This window comes from Eulemur rufifrons, chromosome 8, assembly GCF_041146395.1.
Source record: "Eulemur rufifrons isolate Redbay chromosome 8, OSU_ERuf_1, whole genome shotgun sequence".
In the NCBI taxonomy this organism is placed as follows: Eukaryota; Metazoa; Chordata; class Mammalia; order Primates; family Lemuridae; genus Eulemur; species Eulemur rufifrons.
This window is the reverse complement of record NC_090990.1, coordinates 108647306-108671490: the sequence shown is the minus strand read 5'-3', so window position 1 is coordinate 108671490 and position 24185 is coordinate 108647306. Positions and strand designations below refer to the sequence as shown.

The 24185-nt window shown below is 35.1% G+C and overlaps 1 protein-coding gene across 2 annotated transcripts in view; it reads left to right on the top strand.

The window, feature by feature from the left end:
* Positions 1 to 24185, top strand: part of MAN1A2 (mannosidase alpha class 1A member 2) — a 171864-nt gene that overhangs the window by 78292 nt on the left and 69387 nt on the right. For both annotated transcript variants that reach the window (XM_069480793.1, XM_069480792.1), the window contains exon 6: positions 2324 to 2418. In XM_069480793.1, the coding sequence (XP_069336894.1) occupies positions 2324 to 2418 (95 nt within the window). The remainder of the gene's footprint in view (positions 1 to 2323; positions 2419 to 24185) is intronic.

The window sequence follows — 24185 nt, the reverse complement described above, 5'->3', positions numbered from 1 at the left end:
CAAAAGTTTGATAACTTTCATGTTAATGAAGATACTGGGAAACAGCCACTTGTAAATTGCTGGTAGGAGTATAAATTAGTAAAACTTGTGGAGGACAAATTGTCAGTAACTCATCAAAATTATAAATGCATATACGGATTGATACAACAATTCCCCTTTGGGAATTTACCTTATATAGCCACATAGTTTGGAAATGAATGTCCGTCAATGGGGTACTAATTAAATAAATTACGGTACATCCATACAAGAGGAAATTCTGCAGCCTCTAAGGAGAATAAGATGGTAGCCCTTTGTGAACTGATTTGGAAAGATCTCTAAGGTATAACAGTAGATGAAAGAAGCAAGTTCAGAATAGAATATATGATTCTGTGTTAGAGAGAGACAGAGACTGTAAACTGCAACAGAATTTCTGTTTCTGGGAGGGCTTGGAAATGAAGATTTGATGTGATGATTAGGAACCATGCATACCATGGAACTGATTTAGCACAATATATTTAGTAGATACTGAAAAAGCTGATGGTTGTATTATAAGGAATTGTGTAGTTGAGGAACAGAACTGGAAAAGAGACTTATTTTTTACTTTGATACTTTCTGGATTTTGTATTATTTGCCTACATTACATGGTAAAAACTAATTTGTTTTAAATTAGCTGTTGCTGTTGTCTGCCAAAATATGTGTCTGAAAATAAGGAATATTAAGTCCATAATGTATTTAAGAAGTTTATATATTTGTCAATAAATTAACATAAGTATACTACGTAAAGAGAGTTTTTTCAATGACAGTGTTTCTTTTTGACCTGTTTGCTATAACAAGTTATTATGTATGCTGTTATTAATGATACAAGGTAGTAAGTTGAAAATTAGACAATATGTTATTGGTTAATTCTGGAATTAAAATGAGAAAGCTTTCTATTTAGAAAAAATTTATATTTTGTAGGTCATTTTATCATTTTTAATATTTTATATGTAGCAAAGATATAATACAAAAATGTGTGATTAAAATATGCATAATGTTAATATTAGTTCTGAGATAAGAAACTTGGTCCCTTTATCCTCATTGTAAACAGAAGCAATAGTATTTACTATATAATGTAACTTGTCTTTGCTAACATGTAAATGTTAATACAGAGGGAACTGATTTTACATTTGCTTTTCTGAATCAATGAGATGAATATGAGTAAATTATTAAAACATTTGCCTTAAATTGTTATGTTTTTCTTTGGGGTTTTTATGTTAAAGGAGAGAGGAATTAAAGGAAATGGTAAATTGCAGATGCATAAGTATATCTAAATAAAAGTTTTGCTAAGTAGCTTTTGCCTTATAAAGGAACTTTGGAACATCTTAATGTCATATTTGTCTTCTTACACATATTCCTCTCTAATATTTTCTACCCCCAATAATGTTGGTATGCTTTGTTTATGTAATCTCATCTCAAAACTTTGATCTGTTCCTGACCTTCAACTAATTATTATTAGAGGAATCTAATAATATTTTATCAAAAGTAGAACTTTAACCAATCAATTTGGAATCCATTTGAGAGGGGATAGGCTTTGAGGCATATCGGAGAGCGTGCAACTTTTCCTAATAGAACATTATAACTGAGTCTCAGTTGAGAGTCTCTAAGTCAGTGGACTCCAAAATAGAGTACACAAACCAATCTATTGGGATATGCTAAGAAAATAGTAGAAATTTTGCTATCTACATCTTGATGATAATATGTGATTTAAAAAGTTTGGAAACCACTGATATTTAGGCAGTTTATTATTTTGGATACCAAAAAAGCAGTTGGGACTGAGAGGTGAAACATTTATAACTCTCTTAAGTAAACTTGGAATGTGAACTCAAATATTTCCTTTCCTTTTATAATGTGGTTAAACCTTGAAGGAAAATATTGAGACAAGCATGTTTACAGTGATTCAAGGGCTTTTATCCAAATTGGGTTACATCTTTCTTCTGTTTTAATATTTGAACTAAACTTGTATATCTTGGATAAAAATTCCATAGCCTAATGTTTTTTCTTAGATTTTTTACCAGCTGAAAATACAGGTTATATCAACACTAAGACCTTGTCCTTTCTTTTCAATTAATTGTAGTTTCAGGGCTTTGCATGTTGGCTAGCTTTCCTCAGTATCCAGTTTGTAAACATTTCTCTGATTGCTGTATGCTCTGTGGTACCAATGAGATGCCCCCCCCACCCCCCTGCTGACCCTGCCCTGCCATGCTTCCATGTACCCAGTACATTGTGGTATGCATACTATGAGAGAGAGCAAAAAGTAAATCTTATTGATGGCTATAATTTATGAATATTCATGTTTTTATTTCAGATATTCAAGATTAAAGCTGTGCAATTGGCTGAGAAACTCCTTCCTGCCTTTAACACACCTACTGGGATTCCCTGGGCAATGGTGAATCTGAAAAGGTAAACTCTATTTTATGTGGTTATTCCTATTCTGGAAGAATTAAATTAACTGCTTTTTTTGACCTAAGTCTTAGAAATTTCCAGTGATTCACTCTCACCATACTTTTTAAGACTTAAATTGGTTTTCTCTGTATTTACACAGAAGCATGTTTCTTTAAAACATTTTCTGATTTTTAAAATAATGTCCTTTACTTTGAAACTGGTCACCTGCCTTAACTTCCTTACAATTTCTACTACTTGTTTCTTTAAGTCTAGATTTCTCTTTCTCACCTGTATAGTTATACAACATTTATTTCTTTTATTTGCTTATTCATTTCCATTTAGTGCTGTAATGGTTTCAAAGTACTTTCCCTCTCTTTTTATATCTTCTAAGTGAAAATGGAAAACAATATGCCTAAAAATTAGGGCTTCCAATTGCTGAATGTCTCATAGTAATAAGGGAAGACATAATTCATGATGTTGACTGTAGGGTTTTTATTGCAGTGTCTACACTTTTGAAGTTCAAAGTGAACTCTGAGGTATCATTCTTTGCGGTCTGTTTTATTCTAATAGAAAACATTGGATTTTACTTAGATGAAATATTAGGTCATTAAATATGAAATGTTCAATTTTGAATCAAAAGTTTAATTTATTATATCGCAAACAAGAAGCATTACAATTAATCAAAATATGTGCCTGAACTATCAACATAGTTTTGCCACCTTAATGGTAGCTGGTTTATGCCAGCACCAAAGAAGCCTGAAGAGTGAGTGGTGATGAAATCACGAAAGGTCGCAAGAAGTGGTCAAAAGCCTGGAAGAAGTGATAGTTGGTGCAAGGTCTGGTGAAATGCAGTGGATGACAGAAGAGTTTCCAGATCCAGCTTATGTAGTTTGAGCAGTGTGGTTTGTGCAACATGTGGTTGAGTGTTATCTTGCCAGAGGATTGGCTTGTCTCTGTTGATGAGACAATAGCAAGCATCCTCATCATTTGTCCAATTGGTTGCAGTAGACATCCACTGTAAATCTATAGTGGATAATACCAGTACTGGACCACCAAATGACCAAGCAGACACCATTAGCTTTTTTTGATATGTATTTGGTTTTGGACTGTGTTTTGGCACTTCATCTTTATCCAGCCATTGTGCCGAATGCTTGCAATTGTCAAAAAGAATCCATTTTTCATCACATGTAACAGTACAGTGTAGAAATGGTTCGCCTTTATGTCGTGACAGCAAAGAATGGCAAGCTTCAAGATGATTTCTCTTCTGATGCTTGTTTAATTCATGTGGAACCCATCTATCCAACTTCTTTACCTTGCTGATTTGTTTCAAATGGTCCAATATTGTTGGAATAGTAACGTCAAACCTTGCTGCTAATTCACACATAGGTTGAGATGGATTCACTTCCACTATAGCTGTTAGCTCATTATCCACTTTGGTCTCAGGTCGCCCACGTGGCTCATTTACAAGATTAAAATCACCAGAACAGAACTTCTCAAACCATTGAAGTGCTGTGCATTCACTAACCACATCCTTCCCAAACATTTTGTTGATATTTCAACCTGTCTGCGCTGCACTGGTTCCACGATAGAACTTATATTTGAAAATAACACGAATTTTGGACTTACCTGTGGTTTCTCAAAAATTGCTCTAAAAAAAAATTTGAAAGATAATCACAAGCCAAACTGTGCATTTGAAAGAACGAGGGTATATCTGCATAATAAAAATAAAACAAGAAGTATCAAAGTGAAATGTCAGAAATACCAACTGTCAAACTTAGTACTTAAGGAAATCGGACATTTCATACTTAATAATATAATTTTTTTTTTCTGGACAAATTTATAAATCATACAAATACATACAATTAAAATTTGAATAATGTCAGTGTATTTGAACTTGCATTTAAACATGCTGACTGAAATTTTTGCTGCTCATTTTTTCTTCTAGTAAAATTTATTATTCATCTTAATGTTGGAGTTTGGAAATTAGTTGAAAATTTGGCTGTTGATCTCCTTGCCCCTAGACCCTTTAGAATAAAAGTTAGGAGCATTTATTTTTCTAGAGGTATCAATCTGTGACAACTTTATTTGTAAAAACTAATCTATTTTAGTTATTTCTTTCTTTTTCTTTTTTTAAATTTGAAAATATTAAGGGGGTACTAATGTTTTTGTTACATGGATACCTTGTATAATGTTTAAGTCAGAGCTTTTAATGTGTCGGTCACTAGAGTAGTGTACCTTGTACCCAGCAGATAAGTTTTGACCCTTTACCCCTCTCCCAGACTCCTCTCTTCTTGGTTTCCAATGATCTTTTCAACTCTTTGTGCCCATCATTTAGCTCCTAATTATGAGTACGTGTGGTTCTTTCTAAGAACTTTATAGAGTTTAGATTTTTACTGAGAAGTCAACATTTAATACTGAACTTTAAATCTAACTTTACTATTTTCTGATTTCATGTACTATATATAATGCAAATTACCTCCTTTGTGAGGGAAAAACTGGCTAAAGTTCCAGAGCAACCTCCACTAAAGGATATGGCCAAGTGATGTTGTGTACATACTTGTTCTTTTTCCTTCAGCATCATTGTCAGAGTCATATGGCCTTCTTAGATAATAATGAAAACTTAATTCTCATAAGAATAAAGACTAGAGGTCTTTTTTTGGGGGGGGTACATAGAGGAAAAGAACTGAAAAATCAAGCTTAAATTACAAAACTTCAAATTTAAGATTGAGATTAAAGTAGAAAGGTTTTCATGGATCATGTCTTGAACATTTTAAAAGATTAATTTTCATTTAGTTTCTGTGTATATTTTTACACAAATACATAATTTTATTTGAGTTTTTATATCATAAATATAATCATTTACCTATGTTTTAAAGGTTTTTTTTTTCCTTTTTTGGCTAAAGTGTACACGTTTCCCGCACATAGACCTTCCTGCATATAGATCTTCCCCCAGTCCTGCTGCCTGAAAGCCAGCCCATTTTAGCAATCTAGCATATTTAGGTTCTACAGTATGATAAAGCATTCAGAAACAAAAGCCTGTATATCTGGCAGAGCTTCTTGTAATGGTTTATTTGGTTTACTGGTTTAATGGTTTGCTTTTCTGCTTGTTGACTTTTTTACTCAGTAATACCTCTTGGAAATACTATTCCTGGCCATCCAGTAAAGTTCTTTATCAATCTTTGTGATGATTACATAGGGAGACGTGGGATAGTTATACCATAATTTATTCATTTATTTTCATATCAGTAGTATTTGTTTATTTCCATTTTCCCACCACAAACATTGCTACGGTAGCAATCTGTTATATATGTCTTTGTGTAGTGGGATTTTATTTTTCTGGAAATGATTCTGAAGAATATGATTGCTAGATCAAAGAGCATATGCCTTTTTTATTTCTGTAGGACAGGTTCCCAGGTGTGGGTGGGATTGCTGGATCAAAGGGGTATATATTTTTAAATTTAATAGATATTGCCAAAACATATTTCAAAAAGTCTGTAGTACATCATATTTCCACCAACAATGTGTAAGAGTACTTAGTTGTCTGCAGGTACGAGTTCTTTTTAATTTTCGACAGACTAGTGGCTATAAAATGTTATACAATTTTATTTTATTTTGTATTTTCTGACCGCTGAATTTGAGCATCCTTTTCATAAATTTATTGGACATTTAGATTTGCTTTTTTGTGAATTGTCTATTCCTAAATGTTGCTTCAGTTTTTTTGTGTTTTTCTAATTAATTTGTAAAATGCTTTCTAGATTATAGAATTAATTCTTCTCTCCCAGTCCTACTAGTGGTTGGTTGTCTTTTTTATAATAATTTGTCATTCATAAGTATTAAACTCTTATATATCCAAATATATCTTTTATAACTTTTTAAAAAATTGTCTTCACCTATTTTTTTATATTCTATATTTATGTAAAAGCTTTTTAAACACTGCTTTTAACATACATTTTAAGTGTGGTGTTAGTTGTAGAGTTTTCATCATTTGCCTTTATCAGGTTGAGGAAATTCTCTTCCTATTTTACTAAAAGTTGATTTTTTTAAAAAATCATGAATTGGTGTTGAATATTGCTAGATACTTTTTCTTCATCTGTGGAGGTATAATCATAAGGTTTTTCACTTTTATTCTATTAATATGGTAAATTACATGTAAGATTTTCAAATGTTAAATCAACTTTGTATTCCTTGGCCCATAATGTATTATCCTTTTTATATTTTGTTGTATTTGATTTCCTAATACCTTTGAAACTATGTTTTTGGTAAATATTGGTTAGAAGTTTTTTTTTTTTTTTTTTTTTTGGTAATGCCTTTGTCAGGTTTTGGTATGAGTTATCTGGTCTCATAAAATGAGGTTATTATTAAAATTATTTTTCTGAAATAATTTGTGTAATACTATTGTTACTTATTCCTTAAATATTTGATAGAGTCACGTATACAAACATCTGGGTCAGAAATTTTCTTTGTGGGAAGGTTTTTAATAACAAATTTAATTTATTTATATATATATATATATATATATGGGACTATTCACATTTTATTTTCATTTGTGGCAGTTTTAGTTAATTGTACTTTTAAGAAATTTCTCCATGTTACCTAAATTATCAAATTTGGTTTAAAGTTGTTCATGTTACTTTCTTATACCTTTCATGTTTCTAGATTCTGTAGTAATAACCCTCCTTTCATTCCTAATACTGGTAATTTGTGTTCTTTCTTTCTTCTTATCAGTCTAGGCATTTATCAGTTTTGTAAATGTTTTCAAAAGTAATTTTTGTCTTTGTTAATTTTCACTATTTGTTTTTTCTGTTTTGTTGATTTCTGGTTTTTAAAAATTTATTATTACTTCCTTTCCTTTCGTTATTTGGAGTTACTTTGGTTTTTTTCTGGCTGCTTACATTGGAACCATAAGTCACTGATTTTAGCGCTTTCTCTTTTTTTTCTTCCCTATAAACTGTTGTTTTTCTATGAAGTCATAAATTTCTCTGTAAGGACTGCATTCTAGAAATTTTGTTTTTTCATTATCATTTAGTTCAAAATATTTTCTCATTTCTCTTAGGATTTTTTTTTTTGACACGTTAGTTATTTATGATTGTTTTTCAGTGGCCAAATTTTAGGAGGTTTCTTAGATATCGTATTTATTTTGATTTCTAGTTTAATTTCATTGTGATTATAAATACTGTTCATAATTTGAATTTTTAAAAATGCATTACAGCTTGTTTATCGCTGAGCATATAGTCTTTGTTGGTAAACACACTTGAAAAGATGTATATTCTACAGATGTTGGGTATAAACGGTCTATATATATCAGTTAGGTTAAGATGGATGATGGTGTTATTCAGATCATCTGTGTCTCCCCTCATTTTTTTTGTATGATTATTTTATGTGTTGCTGAAATGAGATGTTAAAATATCCCTAGTACAATTGTGGAATTGCCTATTCTCTCTTATTTCTGTCAATTTTTTGTTTCATGCATTTTGAAGCTTTACTCTTAGATACTTACACATTTATGGTTTGTCTTTCTGATGACTTGATCCATTTATCATTCTGATGTGTCTCTCTTCATTTCTGGTAATATTTTTGTCTTGAAGTTTATCAGATATGAATGTAGCTGCTTTACCCTTCTTATACTTACTATTTTCATGGTTTGTCTTTTTTATCCATTTATTTCCAACCTCACCATTTGCAGACAGCATACAGTTGGATTTTGCTTTTGTTATTCAGTCTGACAGTATCTATCTTTTTTAGTTAGAAAGTTTAGTCCATTAAGATAATTACTGATACAGTTTGATTTAGGTTTTTTCTTCCTTCTCTTTTCCTGAATTCTGTTGCATTGATAAATGTATTTTAGAATAAAATTTTAAAAAATTATTATGGGTACATAATGGTTGTATATCTTTATGGGTACATGTGATATTTGGATACAGGCATACAGTGTGAATTAAATCAATGTAATTGGGGTAGCCATCACTTCAGGCATTTATCTTTTCTTTGTGTTAGAAACATTCCAATTCCTATCTTATAGTTATTTAAAGTATATCCTAACTTGATGATAGTCAATTTGTTGTGCTATCAAATATTGTTCATTGGGTAGAATCTAACTATACTTTTGCACACATTAACCGGGATCCCCACTTTATCCCTCCTTCCCCACTACCCTTCCCAGCTGTTGGTAACCATGATTTTACTCTCTGTCTCCATGAGATCATCTGTTTTTAATATTTAGCTCCCACATATGAGTGAGAACATGTGAGATTTGTCTTTCTGTGCTTGGCTTATTTTGCTTAATGTAATGTTCTCCAGTTCCGTCCCTGTTGTTGCACATGGCAGGATTTCATTTTGTTGGTGGCTGTATAATATTCCATTGTTTATATGTACCACAATGTCTTTATCCATTCATCTGTCACTGGACAGTTAGGTTGATTCCAAATCTTAGCTATTGTGAATAATGCTGTGATGAACATGGGAGTGCAGATATCTTTTTGATATACTGATTTCCCCCTCCTTTGAATATATACCTAACGGGAATATATCCCTAGTGGGATTACTGGGTCATATGATAGTTCTGTTTTTAGTTTTTTTATTTTTTATATATTTTTAAATTTCAGAATATTATGGCAGTACATTTTAGTTATATATAATGCCTTTGCCTTACCCAAGCCAGAGCTACAAGCATGCCCTTCCCCCATATAGTACACTCTGCACCCATTAGTTTACTGACTCCCACTGCCCCCCTCCCACCTAATTGGCACCCGATGAATATTACTTCCATGTGAGCACCTTAGTGTTGATCAGTTAGTACCATGGCGAGTACATGTGGTGCTTGTTTTTCCATTCTTGTGATACTTCACTGTGAGGGATGGGCTCCGGCTCTATCCAGGATAATATAACAGGTGCTAGTTCACCATTGTTTTTTGTAGTTGAGTAGTATTCCATGGTATACGTATACCACATTTTATTAACCCACTCATGTATTGATGGACACTTGGGTCGTTTCCACATCTTTGCAATTGTGAATTGTGCTGCCACAAACATTCTAGTGCAGATGTCTTTATTATAGAATATCTTTTTTTTCCTTTGGGTAAATGCCTAGTACTGGGATCTCAAAGAACTAAAAGTATTTTTAGTTTTTTGTGGAACCTCCATACTATTTTCCATAGTGGTTGCACTAATTTACATTCCCACCAACAGTATATGAGGGTTCCCTTTCTCCATATCCTCGCCAGCATTTGTTATTGCCTATCTTTTTGATAAAAGCCATTTTAACTGGGGTGAGATGATATCTCATTGTAGTTTTGATTTGCATGTCTCTGATAACTGATGATGTTGACAATTTTTCATATATCTGTTGGCCATTGGTATGTCTTCTTTTGAGAAATAGCTATTTGGATCCTTTGCCCATTTTTTAATTGGATTATTTGATTTTTAACAAATTTTAAACATATTCTGTTTATTAATCTCTTGACAGATGGGTAGTTTGCAAATATTTTCTCCCATTCTGTGGGTTGTCTTTTCCCGTCATTGATTATTTCCTTTGCTGTGTAGAAGCTTTTTAGCATGATGTGATCCCATTTGTCCAATTTTGCTTTGGTTGCCTATGCTTTGGGGGTATTATTCAAGAAATCACTACCCAGACCAATGTCCTGACATGTTTCCCCAGTGTTTTCTTTAGTATTTTCATAGTTTCAGGACTTAGATTTAAGTCTTTCATCCATTTTGATTTGAGTTTTGTATATTTGAGTTTTGAGTGAGAGTTAAGGGTCTAGTTTCAGTCTTCTGCATATAGATATCTAGTTTTCCCAGCACCATTTATTAAAGAGACTGTCTTTTCCCCACTATATGTTCTTGGCACATTTGTCAAAGATAAATTCTCTGTAGATGTGTGGATTTGTTTCTGGGTTCTCTATTCTGGTCTATATATCTTTTTATATCAATACCATGCTGCTTTGGTTACCACAGCTCTGTTGTATAATTTGAAGGCGGGTAATGTGATTCTTCCAGTTTTGTTCTTTTTGCTTAGGATGGCCTTGGCTATTCTCGGTCTTTGTGGTTCTATTTAAATTTTAGGATATTACATTCATACTTAAAGGATATTTTCAGTCTATATAAAATTCTGGTTTGATGGATTCTTTTTCCTACACTTTAAAGATACTGTTCCTCCCCCATTTAGTATTCACAGATGATATTTTGTATTTCTACCGTATCAGTTGTAATATTTCATTTTTCATTTCTGGTTGAGCTTATATGGGTCCTTTCTCTTCTGTTGCTGGTTAATCTAGCAAGAGATCTATCAATTTTGTTTATCTTTTCAAAGAACCAACTTTTTGTTTCATTGTTCCTTTGTCTTGTTTATTTGTTTTCCATTTCTTTTAGTTACGCTCTGACCCTAATTATTTCTTTTCTTCTGCTGGCTTTGGGTTTGGTTTGCTCTTCCTTTTCTAGTTCCTTGAGACATGTCATTAGATTATTAATTTGTGGTCTTTCTTTCTTTTTGATGTAGGCATTTAAGGCTATGAATTTTCCCCTTAGAACTGCTTTTGCTGAATGCCACAGATTTTGGTAGCTTGTGTCCCCTCTCTTGTTCAGTTAGAGGAATCTTTTGATTTCTGTCCTTATTATTGACCCAATAATCGTTCAGCAGCAGGTTGTTTAATTTCCATGACTTTGTGTAGAATTGAGTGGTGTCAGAAGATACATGGTATGATTTCTATTTTTTTTTAATTTGTTGAGACATGTTTTCTGGCCTAAGATATGATCAGTCTTGGAGAATGTTTCATGTCCTGTTGAAAAGAATGTGTATTTAATACTTTTTAGGTAAAATGTTCTATAAATGTCTGTTAGGCCCATTTGTTCTAGAGTCCCATTTAAGTCCAGTGTTTGTTTATTTTCTGCTTGAGTGATCTGTCCAGTTCTGCCAGGGAGTTGTTGAAGGCCCCAGCAATTACAATGCTGCTGTTTATCTCTTTGCTTAAATCTAGTAGGGTTTGCTTTATGAATCTGGGTGCTCTTGTCTTAGGTGCATAAATATTTAGGATTGTTATGCCTTCTTGTTGAATTGCCCTCTTTACCATTACATAATGGCCATTTTGTCTTTCTTTACTATTGTTGATTTAAAGTCAATTTTTTTTCTGATATGATAATTGCTATACCTGCTTTCTTGGTTTCCATTTGCATGAAAGATTTTTTTTCCATCCCTTCACCTTGAGTCTTTATGATTCCTTGTGGAGAGGTTGTGTTTCCTAGAGACAGCTGATACTGAGGTTGTATTTTTTCATCCATTAAGCCAGCCCGTGTCTCTTGAGTGGGACATTCAGACTGTTCACGTTGATTGATAGAATTGGTATGTGGGATGCTGTTCTGTTCATCTTTTTGGGTAGCACCTTACTGCTTTGTTTTAGTTCTTGTGCTGTTGTTTTATATTAATAAGCTCTGAACTTTAGCTTTTGGGTGGTTTTACACTGGAGGATGACCATTGTGTTGCTCCACGTATAATGTGGTTCTGAGTATTTCCTGTAGGGCAGGTCTGGTCTTACAAATTCCTTCAGTGTTTGCTTGTCTGGAAAAGTCTTTATTTCTCTTTCATACATGAAACTTAGTTTTGCAGGATACAAAATTGTAGGCTGGCAGTTACTCTGTTTAAGAAGCCTGAAGATGGGGCCCCAAACCCTTCTGGCTTGTAAGGTCTCCGTTGAGAAGTCTGCTGTTAGCCTGATGGGTTTTTCCTTTGTAAGTTACTTGATGTTTTTGCCTTACAGCTCGCAGGAGTTTCCCCTTCATGTTGACTCTGGCCAGTCTGATGACTGTGTGTCTTAGTTAATGCCTCTTTGCAATGAATCTTTCAGGTATTCGTTGAGCTTCTTATACCTGGATGTCTAAATCTCTAGCAAGACCAGGGAAGTTTTCCTTAATTATTCTCCCAAATAGGTTTTCCAGGCCTTGTGCATTTTCTTCTTCACCCTCAGGGATGCCTATGATTGTTATATTTGGCCATTTTACATAATCCCATATTTCTTATAGGCTTTGTTCATTCCTCTTAATTCTCTGTTCTTTTTTTCTGATTCAGTTAATTCAAAAGAATTGTCTTCAGATTCTGAGATTCTTTCTTCTGCCGTATCTAGTCTATTCTTAAAACTTTCCACTGTGTTTTTTATTTCCTTAAATGAATTTTTCATTTCCAGAAGTTCTATTTTTTTTTTAATATGTTGATCTCTTTAGTGAATTTTTTATTCATTTCCTGAATTGTTTTTCTGGTTTCTTTGAGTTGGTTTTCCATTTTCTCTTAGATTTCATTGGCCTTCCTTACAGTCCATATTTGGAATTCATTTCAATATTTTCATTTTGGTTGATCTTCATTACTAGAGAGCTGATGTTCCCTTTGGGGATGTCCTTTTGCTCTGATTTTTCGTACTTCCGGAGTTCTTTTGCTGATTTCTTCTCATCTGGGGCAAACTGTCATTTCTTATTTTTACATTTTCTTTTGTTTTGATGGGGCTTTTTTTTTCTCGCCCCTTACTCATAAGGGAGTGTCTGTAGCATATGTTGGGTAAGAACTGGGCTTTGCTTGTGGGTGCTTTGATGAGGGTCTAGGTTCTGGATGGCTGCCTTGGTTATAGATATCATAGTGTGGTGGTTTTCTCAGCTGCTAGTTGTAGGCAGTAGCAGTGGTGAGCTATGTGTATGCACACATCACCTGTCTGTCTTTGATGAGGGAGGATGGAGGTCTTTGAGATCCTTTCTCTTTCCCTAGCCCTGTGGTCTTCTTAACAGTGTGAATTCTAATTGGCATACCCACCTAATCTTGGGGTCAGTAGGTGGTGCTTGTGGGTAAAAATCCATCATACCCTGTATGATTGATTCAGTAAATGCTGTAATGGGCTGTGCAAATTGGCCTCCTTGTCAATAGGTGGTGCTTGCCAAAAGGAACAAGCTGCAGTGTTGTTTTTGGGACATGTGTCCAGCTCTAGCTGCTCAGGAGAAACACTGGAATGCCCCAGGTGGTGGGTGGGGCCCTGGAACTTCTATGTGAGTCCTTAATCTTCACCACAGCAGAGGTGGGTGGGAGAGTGAGGCTGTATGGGGCTAGGTTGGGTGAGCTCCCCGATGATGGCGCTACAGGGTGAGAGCTTCCCTGTCCAGGATCCCATCCTGGACTGAGAGAGCAGCTTTCCTATTGGGAGAGGGGTACACCACAAATACATTGTGGCTAGGACCCACGCTGCACTCTTTTCAGTTCTGCCCACAAGGGCTCCCTCACCTCCTGAGATTAGCTGAGAAATCTCCCCTCTGTGGCCCCAAGCAACATGATTGAGTCCTGGGGGTACAGGATCGGGCCTGCATGCTTGTCCCCGGGTCCCCAAAGATCACTCCCTCTCCGTGTCAGGGATGTTACCAAAAGCTCAGCAGTAGTCTCCGAGGCTGCATTAGAAAGATTAGGACCAGTGTTTTGAGAAGGAAAGGGTTTGTTAACTTGCAGGCAAATGAGGAGGCTGGCAGACTCTTATCTCAAAGTACCAGCTTCCTGCTTCTGAGCAAGAAGCACAGAGCTTTTTAAAGGTTTTGGTTAATCTTACAGTCCTGTCTTTGTCTAAGACAATTTTGTGACCTCCACCTGTCCGCTTCAGGGTGTGTCCTGCTCTCATGAAGCAGCCAACCAGCACCAGGGAGGGCCAGAGAACAGGGAGCTCACAGGCTGAGCACCCCTTAGTCCTCTGCAGGTCTTCAAGATAAAAGGTTTGAGCCCCACTCTCTGTGGAAGCCCTAACAGAGGGAAGGCAGCAGCTCCTGAGAGCCCCAGCTCAAGCTTCTCTCTTGGCAACCACGGGACGTGGAGGGGAAGGAGAGGAAAAGAATCTGAATGGAGGAAAGCTAACACTCTGCTCATCTCTGTCCCTCTGTCTGGAAAGCAGCCCACTCAGAATGTCCAGGCTCTGGGGTCACAGAGATTCTCCAGGACCCACTGCCCCTCCTGTGGCTTCCACAATCTGGGATAGAGTTGGAAAATGTATATGTGGGAACGAGCACAATGAAAACTGAGGGCTGAAGCTCTATGGGGAAGACAAAGGTTCATGGTGGGTGGAGAAGCAATATGGTGCCTGCTATCTCAGTTCATGTCTGCAGTGACTGGAAGTGACCTCAAGGGGGCAGGCAGCCTGGTGCTTTTTCCCCAAGAAGCTCCTGGTTCACTGGTGGCAATAGCTTTTGGGCTTGTGAGGGTAGAAAGGCTCTCCAGCAGCTTGGGAGCCTGCTGACTGCCAGAGATTTGAGGGAGGGAGAAACAAACCACGCCACCTACCCTTTTTGCTGAACTCTAGGCCTCTCAGGGGTTGATCTCTGCTGATAACTTGCTCTTTCTTGTTCTGCTCTTCAGCTTCTTCCTGTGAAATGTTTTGTAGATTATGGAACTGCTCCCTTGAAATTACACCGAATCTGTCATGGTTTGTTTTTTGTTTGTCTTTTCTTTTTCATCTAAAACTTTCCCTTCTTAGATGATCTGGCAGCAGATGTCTCTTGTCAGCAATCTTGAAAATTCAGTAATCTTCTCTCACTTTAAATCAAAAACTAAATATGATTAAGCTTAGTGAGGAAGGCATGTTAAACACTGAGACAGGTCAAAAGTTAGGCCTCTTGTGCCAAACATTTAGCCAAGTTGTGAATGCAAAGGAGATATTCTTGAAGGAAATTAAAAGTGCTATTCCAGTGAACACATGAATGATAAGAAAGCAAAACAGGTTTTTTGCAGATATGGAGAAAGTTTGAGCAGTCTGGATACAAGATCTACCCAGCCACAACATTCCGTTAAGCGAAAGCCTAATCCAGAGGCCCTGACTCTCTTCAGTTCTGTGAAGGCTTAGCCAGCTGAGGAAGCTGCAGAAGAAAAGATTGAAGCTAGCAGAGGTCGGTCGGTTCATGAGATTAAGGAAAGATGCTATCCCCATAAGATAAAAGTGCAATGTGGAGCAGCAAGTGCTGATGTAGAAGCTGTAGCAAGTGATCCAGATGATCTAGCTAAGATAATTGATGAAAGTGGCTAGAGTAACCAACAGATTTTCAAGGTAGATGAAGCAGACTTCTATTGGGAGATGTCATCTAGGATTTGAATAGCTAGAGAGAAGAAGGCAATGTGTGGCTTCACAGGACAGGCTGACTCTTTTGTTAGGGGCTAATGCCACTGATGACAGTAAGTTGAAGCTAATGCTCATTTACCATCTGAAAATCCTAGGTCCCTTAAGAATTATGCTAAATGTACTGTGCCTGTGCTCTGTAAATGGAAGAACAAAGCCCAGGTGACGGCACATCTGTTTACAGCATGGTTTACTGAATGTTTTAAGCCCACTGTTGAGACCTACTGGTCAGAGAAAAAGATTTCTTTCAAAATATTACTGCTCATTGACAATGTACCTCATCACCCAAGAGCTCTGATGGAGATGTACGAAGAGATAAATGTTGTTTTCATGCCTGCTGGCGCAATGTCCATTCTGTAGCCTATGAATCAAAGAGTCATTTCAACCTCAAGTCTTATTATTGAAAAAATACATTTGTAAGGCTGTAGCCTTAGTGATTCCTCTGATGGATCTAGGCAAAGTAAATTGAAAACCTTTTGGGAAGGACTCACCATTCCAGATGCCATTAAGAACATTTGTGATTTGTGGCAGGTGGCCACAACACCAACATTAACAGGAATTTTGAAGAAGTGGATTCCAGCCGTCATGGATGGGGTCGAGGGGTTCAAGACTTCAGTGGAGGAAGTAATTACAGATTGTGGTGGAATAGAAAGAGAACTGTAATTAGCAGTGGAGCCTGAAGATGTGACTGAATTGCTGCACTCTCATGATCAGACTTGAACAGATAAGGAGTTGCTTCTATGGACGAGCAAAGAACGTGGTTTATTGAGATGTAATCTACTCCTGGTGAAGAGGATGTCAACATTGTCGAAATGACAAGTAATTAAACTATTATATAAACTTAGTTGATAAAGTAGTGGCAGGATTTGAGAGGATGGGCTCCAATTTTGAAAGAAGTGCTACTGTAGGCAATATGCTATCAAACAGCGTCACATGCTACAGAGACATCTTTCATGAGAGGAAGAGTCATTTGATGTGGCAGACTTCACTGTTGTCTCATTTTAAGAAATTGCCACAGCCATCTCAACCTTCAGCACCCACCACCCTGATGAGTCAGTACCCGTCATCCTCGTGGCAAGACCCTCCACTAGCCGAAGGGTTACTGTTCACTAAAGGCTGAGATGATTAGCATTTTTTAGCAATAAAGTATTTTTTAAATTAAGGTATGTACATTTTTTAAGACATAATGCTATTGTACACTTTGTAGGCTACAGTATAATGTAAGCATTTATATGTGTTGGTAAATTAGAAAATTTGTGTGACTTGCCTTATTGTGATATATGCTTTATTTCGGTGGCCTGAAACTGAACATGCAGTATTTCCAAGTATGTTTATCTTTGAAGAAGTAATGTCTAAAAATTTTCCAAATTCACTGGACAACTGTAAATCCACAGATCCCAACATCTGATGAAACCCAGCAGGATAAACAAGGAAACATTATGTCTTAAAATCAATGAAAAGAAAAAAATCTTAAACACAGCTAAAGAAAACAATTAACACTCGGGAACTAAGATAAAAATACTACTTTCTTATATAAAGCAATGCAAGCTAGAAAACAAGGGAATATATCTTGAAATTGCTGAAAGAAAAAAGTCAATCTAGAATTCTATAGCCACTGAAAATATTCTTCCAAAATTTCCGTGAAATTAAGACATTTTTTGGTAATTAAAAGCTTATAGAATTTATTGCCAGCAGGCCTCTATTAATAGAAATGTTATTGGAAATTTCTCATAACACTAGATTGAAAGGCAGATCTATACAAACAACTGAAGTGTAGTGGAAAGGGTAAACATTTGAATAAATATAAAAGGTATATTTTTCTGTTTTGATGTTTTTTAAAGTAAAAATAGTAAGTTTTATTATGCATTCTATAATATATGTAGAAGAAAAACGTATGATCACAGTAGCACAAAGGATGGTATGGGAAAGTGCATTGTTACAATGTTCTTATATTCCACATGAAGTTGTATAATATTTGAAGGTCTAATGTGGTAAATTAGTGGTGTATGTTGTAATCCGTAGAGTAGTCACACACACACACAAAACCAATAGAGAAACTGGAATACTAAAGAATACTTGATTCAAATTAAGGCAAGAATAGAAAACTAAACAACTGATAGAAAAATAGAAAATAAAAAGTCAAGATAGTGGACTTGCGTTAGTGGGATGTAAAATGAATACGTCCACTTTGGAAAATAATTTGACTATCTTTATAAAGTTAAAATAGAATTTGTACGTGACCCAGAAATTATATGCCCAAGAGAAATTAAAATATATGTCTGTACACAGGTTGGTCAGAACAACTTTATTCATGATAGTCCAAAACTGTAAATAACCCAAATGTTTATCAACAGGTACCTAGCCAAATAGTTTATTCATACAAAAGAACACCACTTAGCAATAAAAAGACTCGAACTACTCAGACACACAGCAATATGGATGAATCTCAAAGACATGTTGAGTGAAAGAGCCAAACACTATTAATAGAGTATATACTGTATCATGATGTTTATATGAAATTCTAGAACATGCAAGACTAATCGATAGTGAGAGAAAGCAGATTAACAGTTGCTTGAGATTGGCTGGAGGAAGGTTGTGGGTTGATTGCAAAAGGGAATAAGGGCGTTTTTTGGATGCATTGACCTGGTTTGTATATGTATGTTTTATGTTTTTATTTGTCATTTCACATTGAACTGTGCACCTGAATGAATCCATTTTTGTATATAAATTGTACCTCAGTGTTGTTTATTTAAAAAGAAATAAATCAGATACTAGGCTTGGCTGAGGGACTATGTATTAATATCAAAAAACAAAAGCAAGAACAAAAAATAACATTAACCTATACAGGGTGATCTAAAGTTTGAAAATATATTTAGAAAATATGTTTGGAAAAATATAGAATTAGAAATAAAAATGACACTGGAGACTCACTCACAAGGGTTGAAAGGGTGAGAGGAGGTGGTGAGGGATGAAAAATTACCTATGGGGTAAATGTACATATTTGGGTGATGGGTACTCTAAAAGCCCAGACTTTACCACTATACAATATGTACATGTAGTGGAATTCAACTTGCACCCCCTAAAGCTATTGAAATAAAAAATGACCAAAAAAAAAAAAAATAGAAATGACCAATGAACATTTAAAATGATCTTAAATCCTGTTATAATAATTTAAATTTTTCTTATATAGGCATAAATTTTTCCAGAAGAATAAATAAGAATCTGATAACAGATTGGCTTTGAGGCTGGGAGGAAAAAGTACAGGAAGAGCTCAGAGGGAGACTTTTTACTTTCTGCTTTTTTGGTACCTTTTTAATTTTAAATTATATGAATGTATTATATATCCCCCCAAATTAAATGAAAATGTAACAAAAATCAGACTCTACACAAAAAGAAAAAGTTGTTGCATTCATCTTTCAAACAGGGAAATTTTTTAACTTTTCAAAAAATTTTAGCATTTGTTACAGGTAAGTAGGTGGGAAGAAGGCCATTCTAACATTGCAGCTGTACTTGTAGACTATTATTGTCCACCAGAAACCCTTTAAAACCTGTTTCTTTTGACCCAGCAGTGTCACCTCTGGCAGTTTGCCCTAAGGAAATCAGAGGCATGGGCTAAGGAGCATATATGAATGATGTTTATCATAGTATATTTTATAAAAACAAAACCATAAATACATGGTGAACATTCAAGTGGAAGGCAATATGGTAAGCAAATTTGGTAGTCCATAAGATAAAATAATATGGTGGCACATAAATGATATCATAGAGAACATATTTATAGTATACTAAAAAAACTTTATAAACCAGATCATGGCATCATATAAGAAGGGTGACCATATAGTATATTAGTCTTAAGTGTACAATTCAACAATGAATAGGGGAGCTAAAATCATCATTAAATAAAAGTATTCGATTTTTAAAGTACTTATGTAATGACTGAAAAATTGGTTTTATTTTATTGGATGTAAAATAGTTCTTTTATAAACCTATTTCCCAAAATGAAATCATTTCCAAAAATAATAGACATGCATCCTTGTACATTTACCCAAACATAGAAATTATCAACACCTTCAGTTGATTCTTGTATGCTTTTAGTTGAGAAGGTATTCTCTCTGCAGTTGCTCAGAACAAATAAATTCTGGGTAAATGCAGGATATTCTCAATTCTAAATTTTTGCATATCAATATGTATAAATATTTCAGACCAGGTATTTTCACAAATCCCCCTCTTTTGCTTTCATTCAGAATACCTTCCACAAATATTAGATATTTTTACATGGAAAAATGTGACTTCTATTTTTATTTTATTTAAAATACTTCTTTCAATTTAGATGATGCAAAATCATGGGGCTTCTCAATTTCATTCCACTGAAGTGTACGATATAAATAAACCCAATTGTAAATGGGAGCTCCATCAAAAGATTATTCCTACAAGTCAAGATATTCCAGCTCAAAAACACGTGGGACCACGCTCAGCATGTGCAGTGTGGAGGTTGCCACTTGGCCACTGGTGCAATTGTGTCTCACCAGCTCCTAAGGATCTTAGGTGCCTCTGGTGCATCCTTTATCACTTTGTTACCTACTGATACTGAAGTATTCAAAAGGAGGACTCAGACACCTCAGAACTGGGAAATGGTGAGTGTAAGGGGCAGGTGTCCCAGGCAGAAGGTACTGGTTTGAACTGGCTGTGGCCCCAGGGACTGTAGTTGGGACCCTGGGTATCCCTTCCCCATCTCTGCATGAGGCAATCTTGGCCAAGCCCCAGAACCCTCTCTGGGCTGCTCTTTACTGCACATCACCCAGATTGTGTGGTGACAACAGGAGGAGGGTCATCAGGGGACAATCCCAGCTAGATCTGTGTGGTTTGTGCCTTTGAGAATTAATTTGGGTCAGAACCTTAAGGTGAATTCAGGGAGGGTTTCCTCACTTGTGAGAACTGAAGCCTGGGGAGGGTGCATTTCTTTGTTGCTAGGGGAGAGGAGAGTGCACAGAACTCCCAGAGGTCCTCCCTGGGCTGTACAGATACCCTGAACTTCATCATCAGGTACTGACCCCCTCTAGGGATCACAGCTCTCAAGTTTAGGGATGTATTTGACCTTCTCTACGTGAGTTTTCCTTTTGAACTGTGGGAAAGCATGCATTTTATCTGAACTGATTAAAAAGAACATTTGTTTCTTCCCTTTGGATTCCCTGATTAAATATTGCCACCTTTAATTCTGCTTTCCCTTAGCACTTGGTAATTTCATTCCCTTATGTGAATGTATAATTGTTAGTTTTTTGGGGGAAAATGTAAGCTGCCTGTGAGATGTCAGTAAAGCAAGAAAACGTTGGAACAAATGGAATTTTTTGTTCTTTTTAGGAGGAAAACCTCAAAATGTGAGATTGAGGTATTTAACTTCTCATGTACATTTTTATCATATCACTATTTGTACAAAAAGTCCCTAGGAAATTTTGAAATTTTAAGGGCTATCTTATTTATTAGGCAATTGAATTCCTATTTTGACTGATATGAAGAAAGCTACTAAAAGCATATGTATATCCTTGAAAATCCTAATTCACATAAGGGATTGTTCTCCAACCCCCAGTGTATTGTCATATGTTAACTTCCTCAAAGTATCCCCAGTGTTAGATATAGTGAAAGGACAAACGATGTTGCTCCTAGAGATTTTAATTGGAAAGAAATTTGAAAGTGCTTATATTTTATGATGTGTAATTTTGTAACTCAGTGTGTAAAAGGTTAAGCCCTAGAATGGTTTTCTGTGTAGAAAAGTTAAATTTTAAAAAAATTAATTAAAATAAAGATTATTGAAAGTAAAATGTGGCTTATATGAATTTTCTATTTAAAATAAATAATGCATGTAAAAAAGATATTCCAACTTAAACTTACACATTGAGTGTTTTCATTTATTTAGTCTATTCCTTGATTTTGTTGCGATGAATTTCTTCAGCAACCTATTTTCAAGCTTTATTTCTAATAATTGCAGTTCACAAAAAGCTTTATTTCATGCTTTGAATACATTCATTAAATATTTTCAAGCAGCTGAACAAAGTACAAACCAAAATATAGATGACTCATTATCAAAACAATAAGTAGAACATTTAGGTTGATTTACTATCAAAAGTTAATCAAACATTTCTTTCCTGTTGCTGGTGGTCAGCTAAGATAGAAATTTTTTTTTTTTTGCTTTTGGTATTCATTGCACATTTTTTGTTATTCAAGTTCACTGAGGATATATAAAAATATATGTAAACTTTGATATCTATACTTTTTATTTTGATCAGTGGAAAAATAACATTTGTATGAAATTATGATCTGGTAAGTTTTGGGCAGCTCATCATCTTTTTATCTTTGGAACATTTCTGTCCTCAGCAATGTTATATCTTGTTCTTAAGGATTTTCTTATTTTTCTGAGTTAGAATATATGTAGGTATCAAATTTACTATTTCAGATTCTTCCTTTGAGGCTGTATGCAAAATAAAAAGTGAAAAACTCTGTTTAGTATTTTGAAAAGTGTTTGAATATACTATGAATGAAACTTTACTTTGTGACTTTTGGCCAGAAAGTTTTTACAGAGAATAGTAAACTGTTAGACTTCCTAGGCTTTGTGTTTATACCTAACTACACTATAATCCATTTGCTGTGTTGAAACCTAGATAATCTTTCTAAATGCTATGCTTTATTCCTTAAATATTATGTTGTAATCCTTATAAGTCCTCCATGACTTTCCATCACACTTAAAATATAAAGATTCTAACATTTTACCGTGGTTTATGGATTCTTAAATAGTCTGGATCATATGTAGGTCTCTAACCTCATCCTGGTTATTCATTTCCTCTTACTTTCTGAGCTCTAGCCACACTAGCTCACTTCCTTTCCCTCAGGGCCATTGCATTTGCTGTTTTCTCTACTGGGAATTCTCTTCTTCCAAATCTTTTTGTCACTGGCTCCTTCTTATCATTTAGGTCTCTTTTTAAATTGTGTCATTTCAGAAACACTTTCTCTGAACATAATATGTAAAGAGCTTTTCTTCTAACTCGCTTTCTATCCCTTGTACTTAATATTCTATTTCCCTATTTAATTTTCTTCATAGCAACTATCACTATTTAAAATGGTTTTATTTATTATGGGAGAAGGAATGTCGTATGTCAGGTTCACCACTGTTGCTCTCAGCATAGTAGGCATTATTATTTGTGAAATGAATGACTGTATTATATAGTTACTATATCCATATTCTTTCTCTTATTCTCACTTCTAGCTATAAAAAAAATCGGTTAATGATATTTGCCTTCCATATTTTCAGACAGTGTAAAAGTAAGCACTAAACAATGAGGGAACTTTTCAAGCAAGGTAGTGATGTGTTCTAATATTTATTGTAATGTTTTCTAAACACAAATAAAATACAGCATATTAAATTGGCAGTATTTGAGTGAGTATAAGATGAGAAAAAGGTTTATGTTTTTACTTCCTCCTAAAAGTAAGAAAAGACACTAGAGAATGGTTTAGAGTTCTAGTAGAAATAATCCTTGAACTCTGCTGCTTGAATAATCCAGTTCCAACCATGATACACCTTTTTATCAGACAAAATATATAAAGCCAAATGGTTTGAAGGCATTGGAGAGCAACTCACTCAGGTAGGTAGAACTTGAGCTATTATCCTAAGAGAAGGTCATCTCTATGTGAACACTGGCTTTTTCCCTGAGGTCATGTTCCAGATCGTGGAGCAGGGGAATAAAGACCAAGCCTAAAGTGGCAGTCATTTAGGGTAGGGGAGACAGATAGTGGTCAGGTCTTGGAGCTGTTAAAATGACTGAGACATAGACACAAAATCTCAGACAGGAAGGAATTACAAAGGAAAAGCCCCAAAATTTATGTGCAAATTTCCCTCTAGTCGTTGGTGATTCTGTAACTGCACATGCATGGGGCAAGACTCAGACCCAGCAGAAAATTGCAGGAGGAGCCAAAAGGGCTAAGGAGAAAATTCAACAGCCACATGGTATGGAGGAGACAGAGGTTAGTGTTTAAGGCTGCCAAGATAGGGGACCTTTGGTAAACAACGCCTGGCTTTCAGCTGAAATCCCAGAGGGTCACTTCTACAAGTAGGGATAAAAACTGAAATTGGCTATTCTTAACAACGCCTAAATCCAAGGTGATCTGCTGGTACTTAACTGTGTTTCAGAAAACAAAACTTCACCTTTTTAGAAGATAACATCAGGCAAAGCCTCTGCAAGTTTTTATTTGTATAGTCTGGCTTTAAATAAAAAATTACAGTGCAACCTAAAAATAAAAAAAAGGAGAATATCCTAGAGATTGTGTCTGCACAAATGAAATATGCACAAGGTTATTCACTGTAGAAGTTTCCATGATAACAAAATATTGGAAATATCCCAAGGAATTATCAGTAGGGGATTGATTAAATAAATTATGCCTATTTATATATAATGCAGTAGTTTTCACACAGGTGCCGTCAGACTTTCCTGACCATTCTAGGATAGTTTCCATCTTTGGTCCTAGCATAATAAACGCAGGTTGCACCTTCAACGTTTGAGACACCTCAAAATGCTCTCACATATTTTCATATGCCTCTGGAGTATAATATTCCAATTGAGAATCATTAATATCATGGAATTCTCTGCACTTACAATAAAAACAAAGTGAGAAAACTGTGAACGG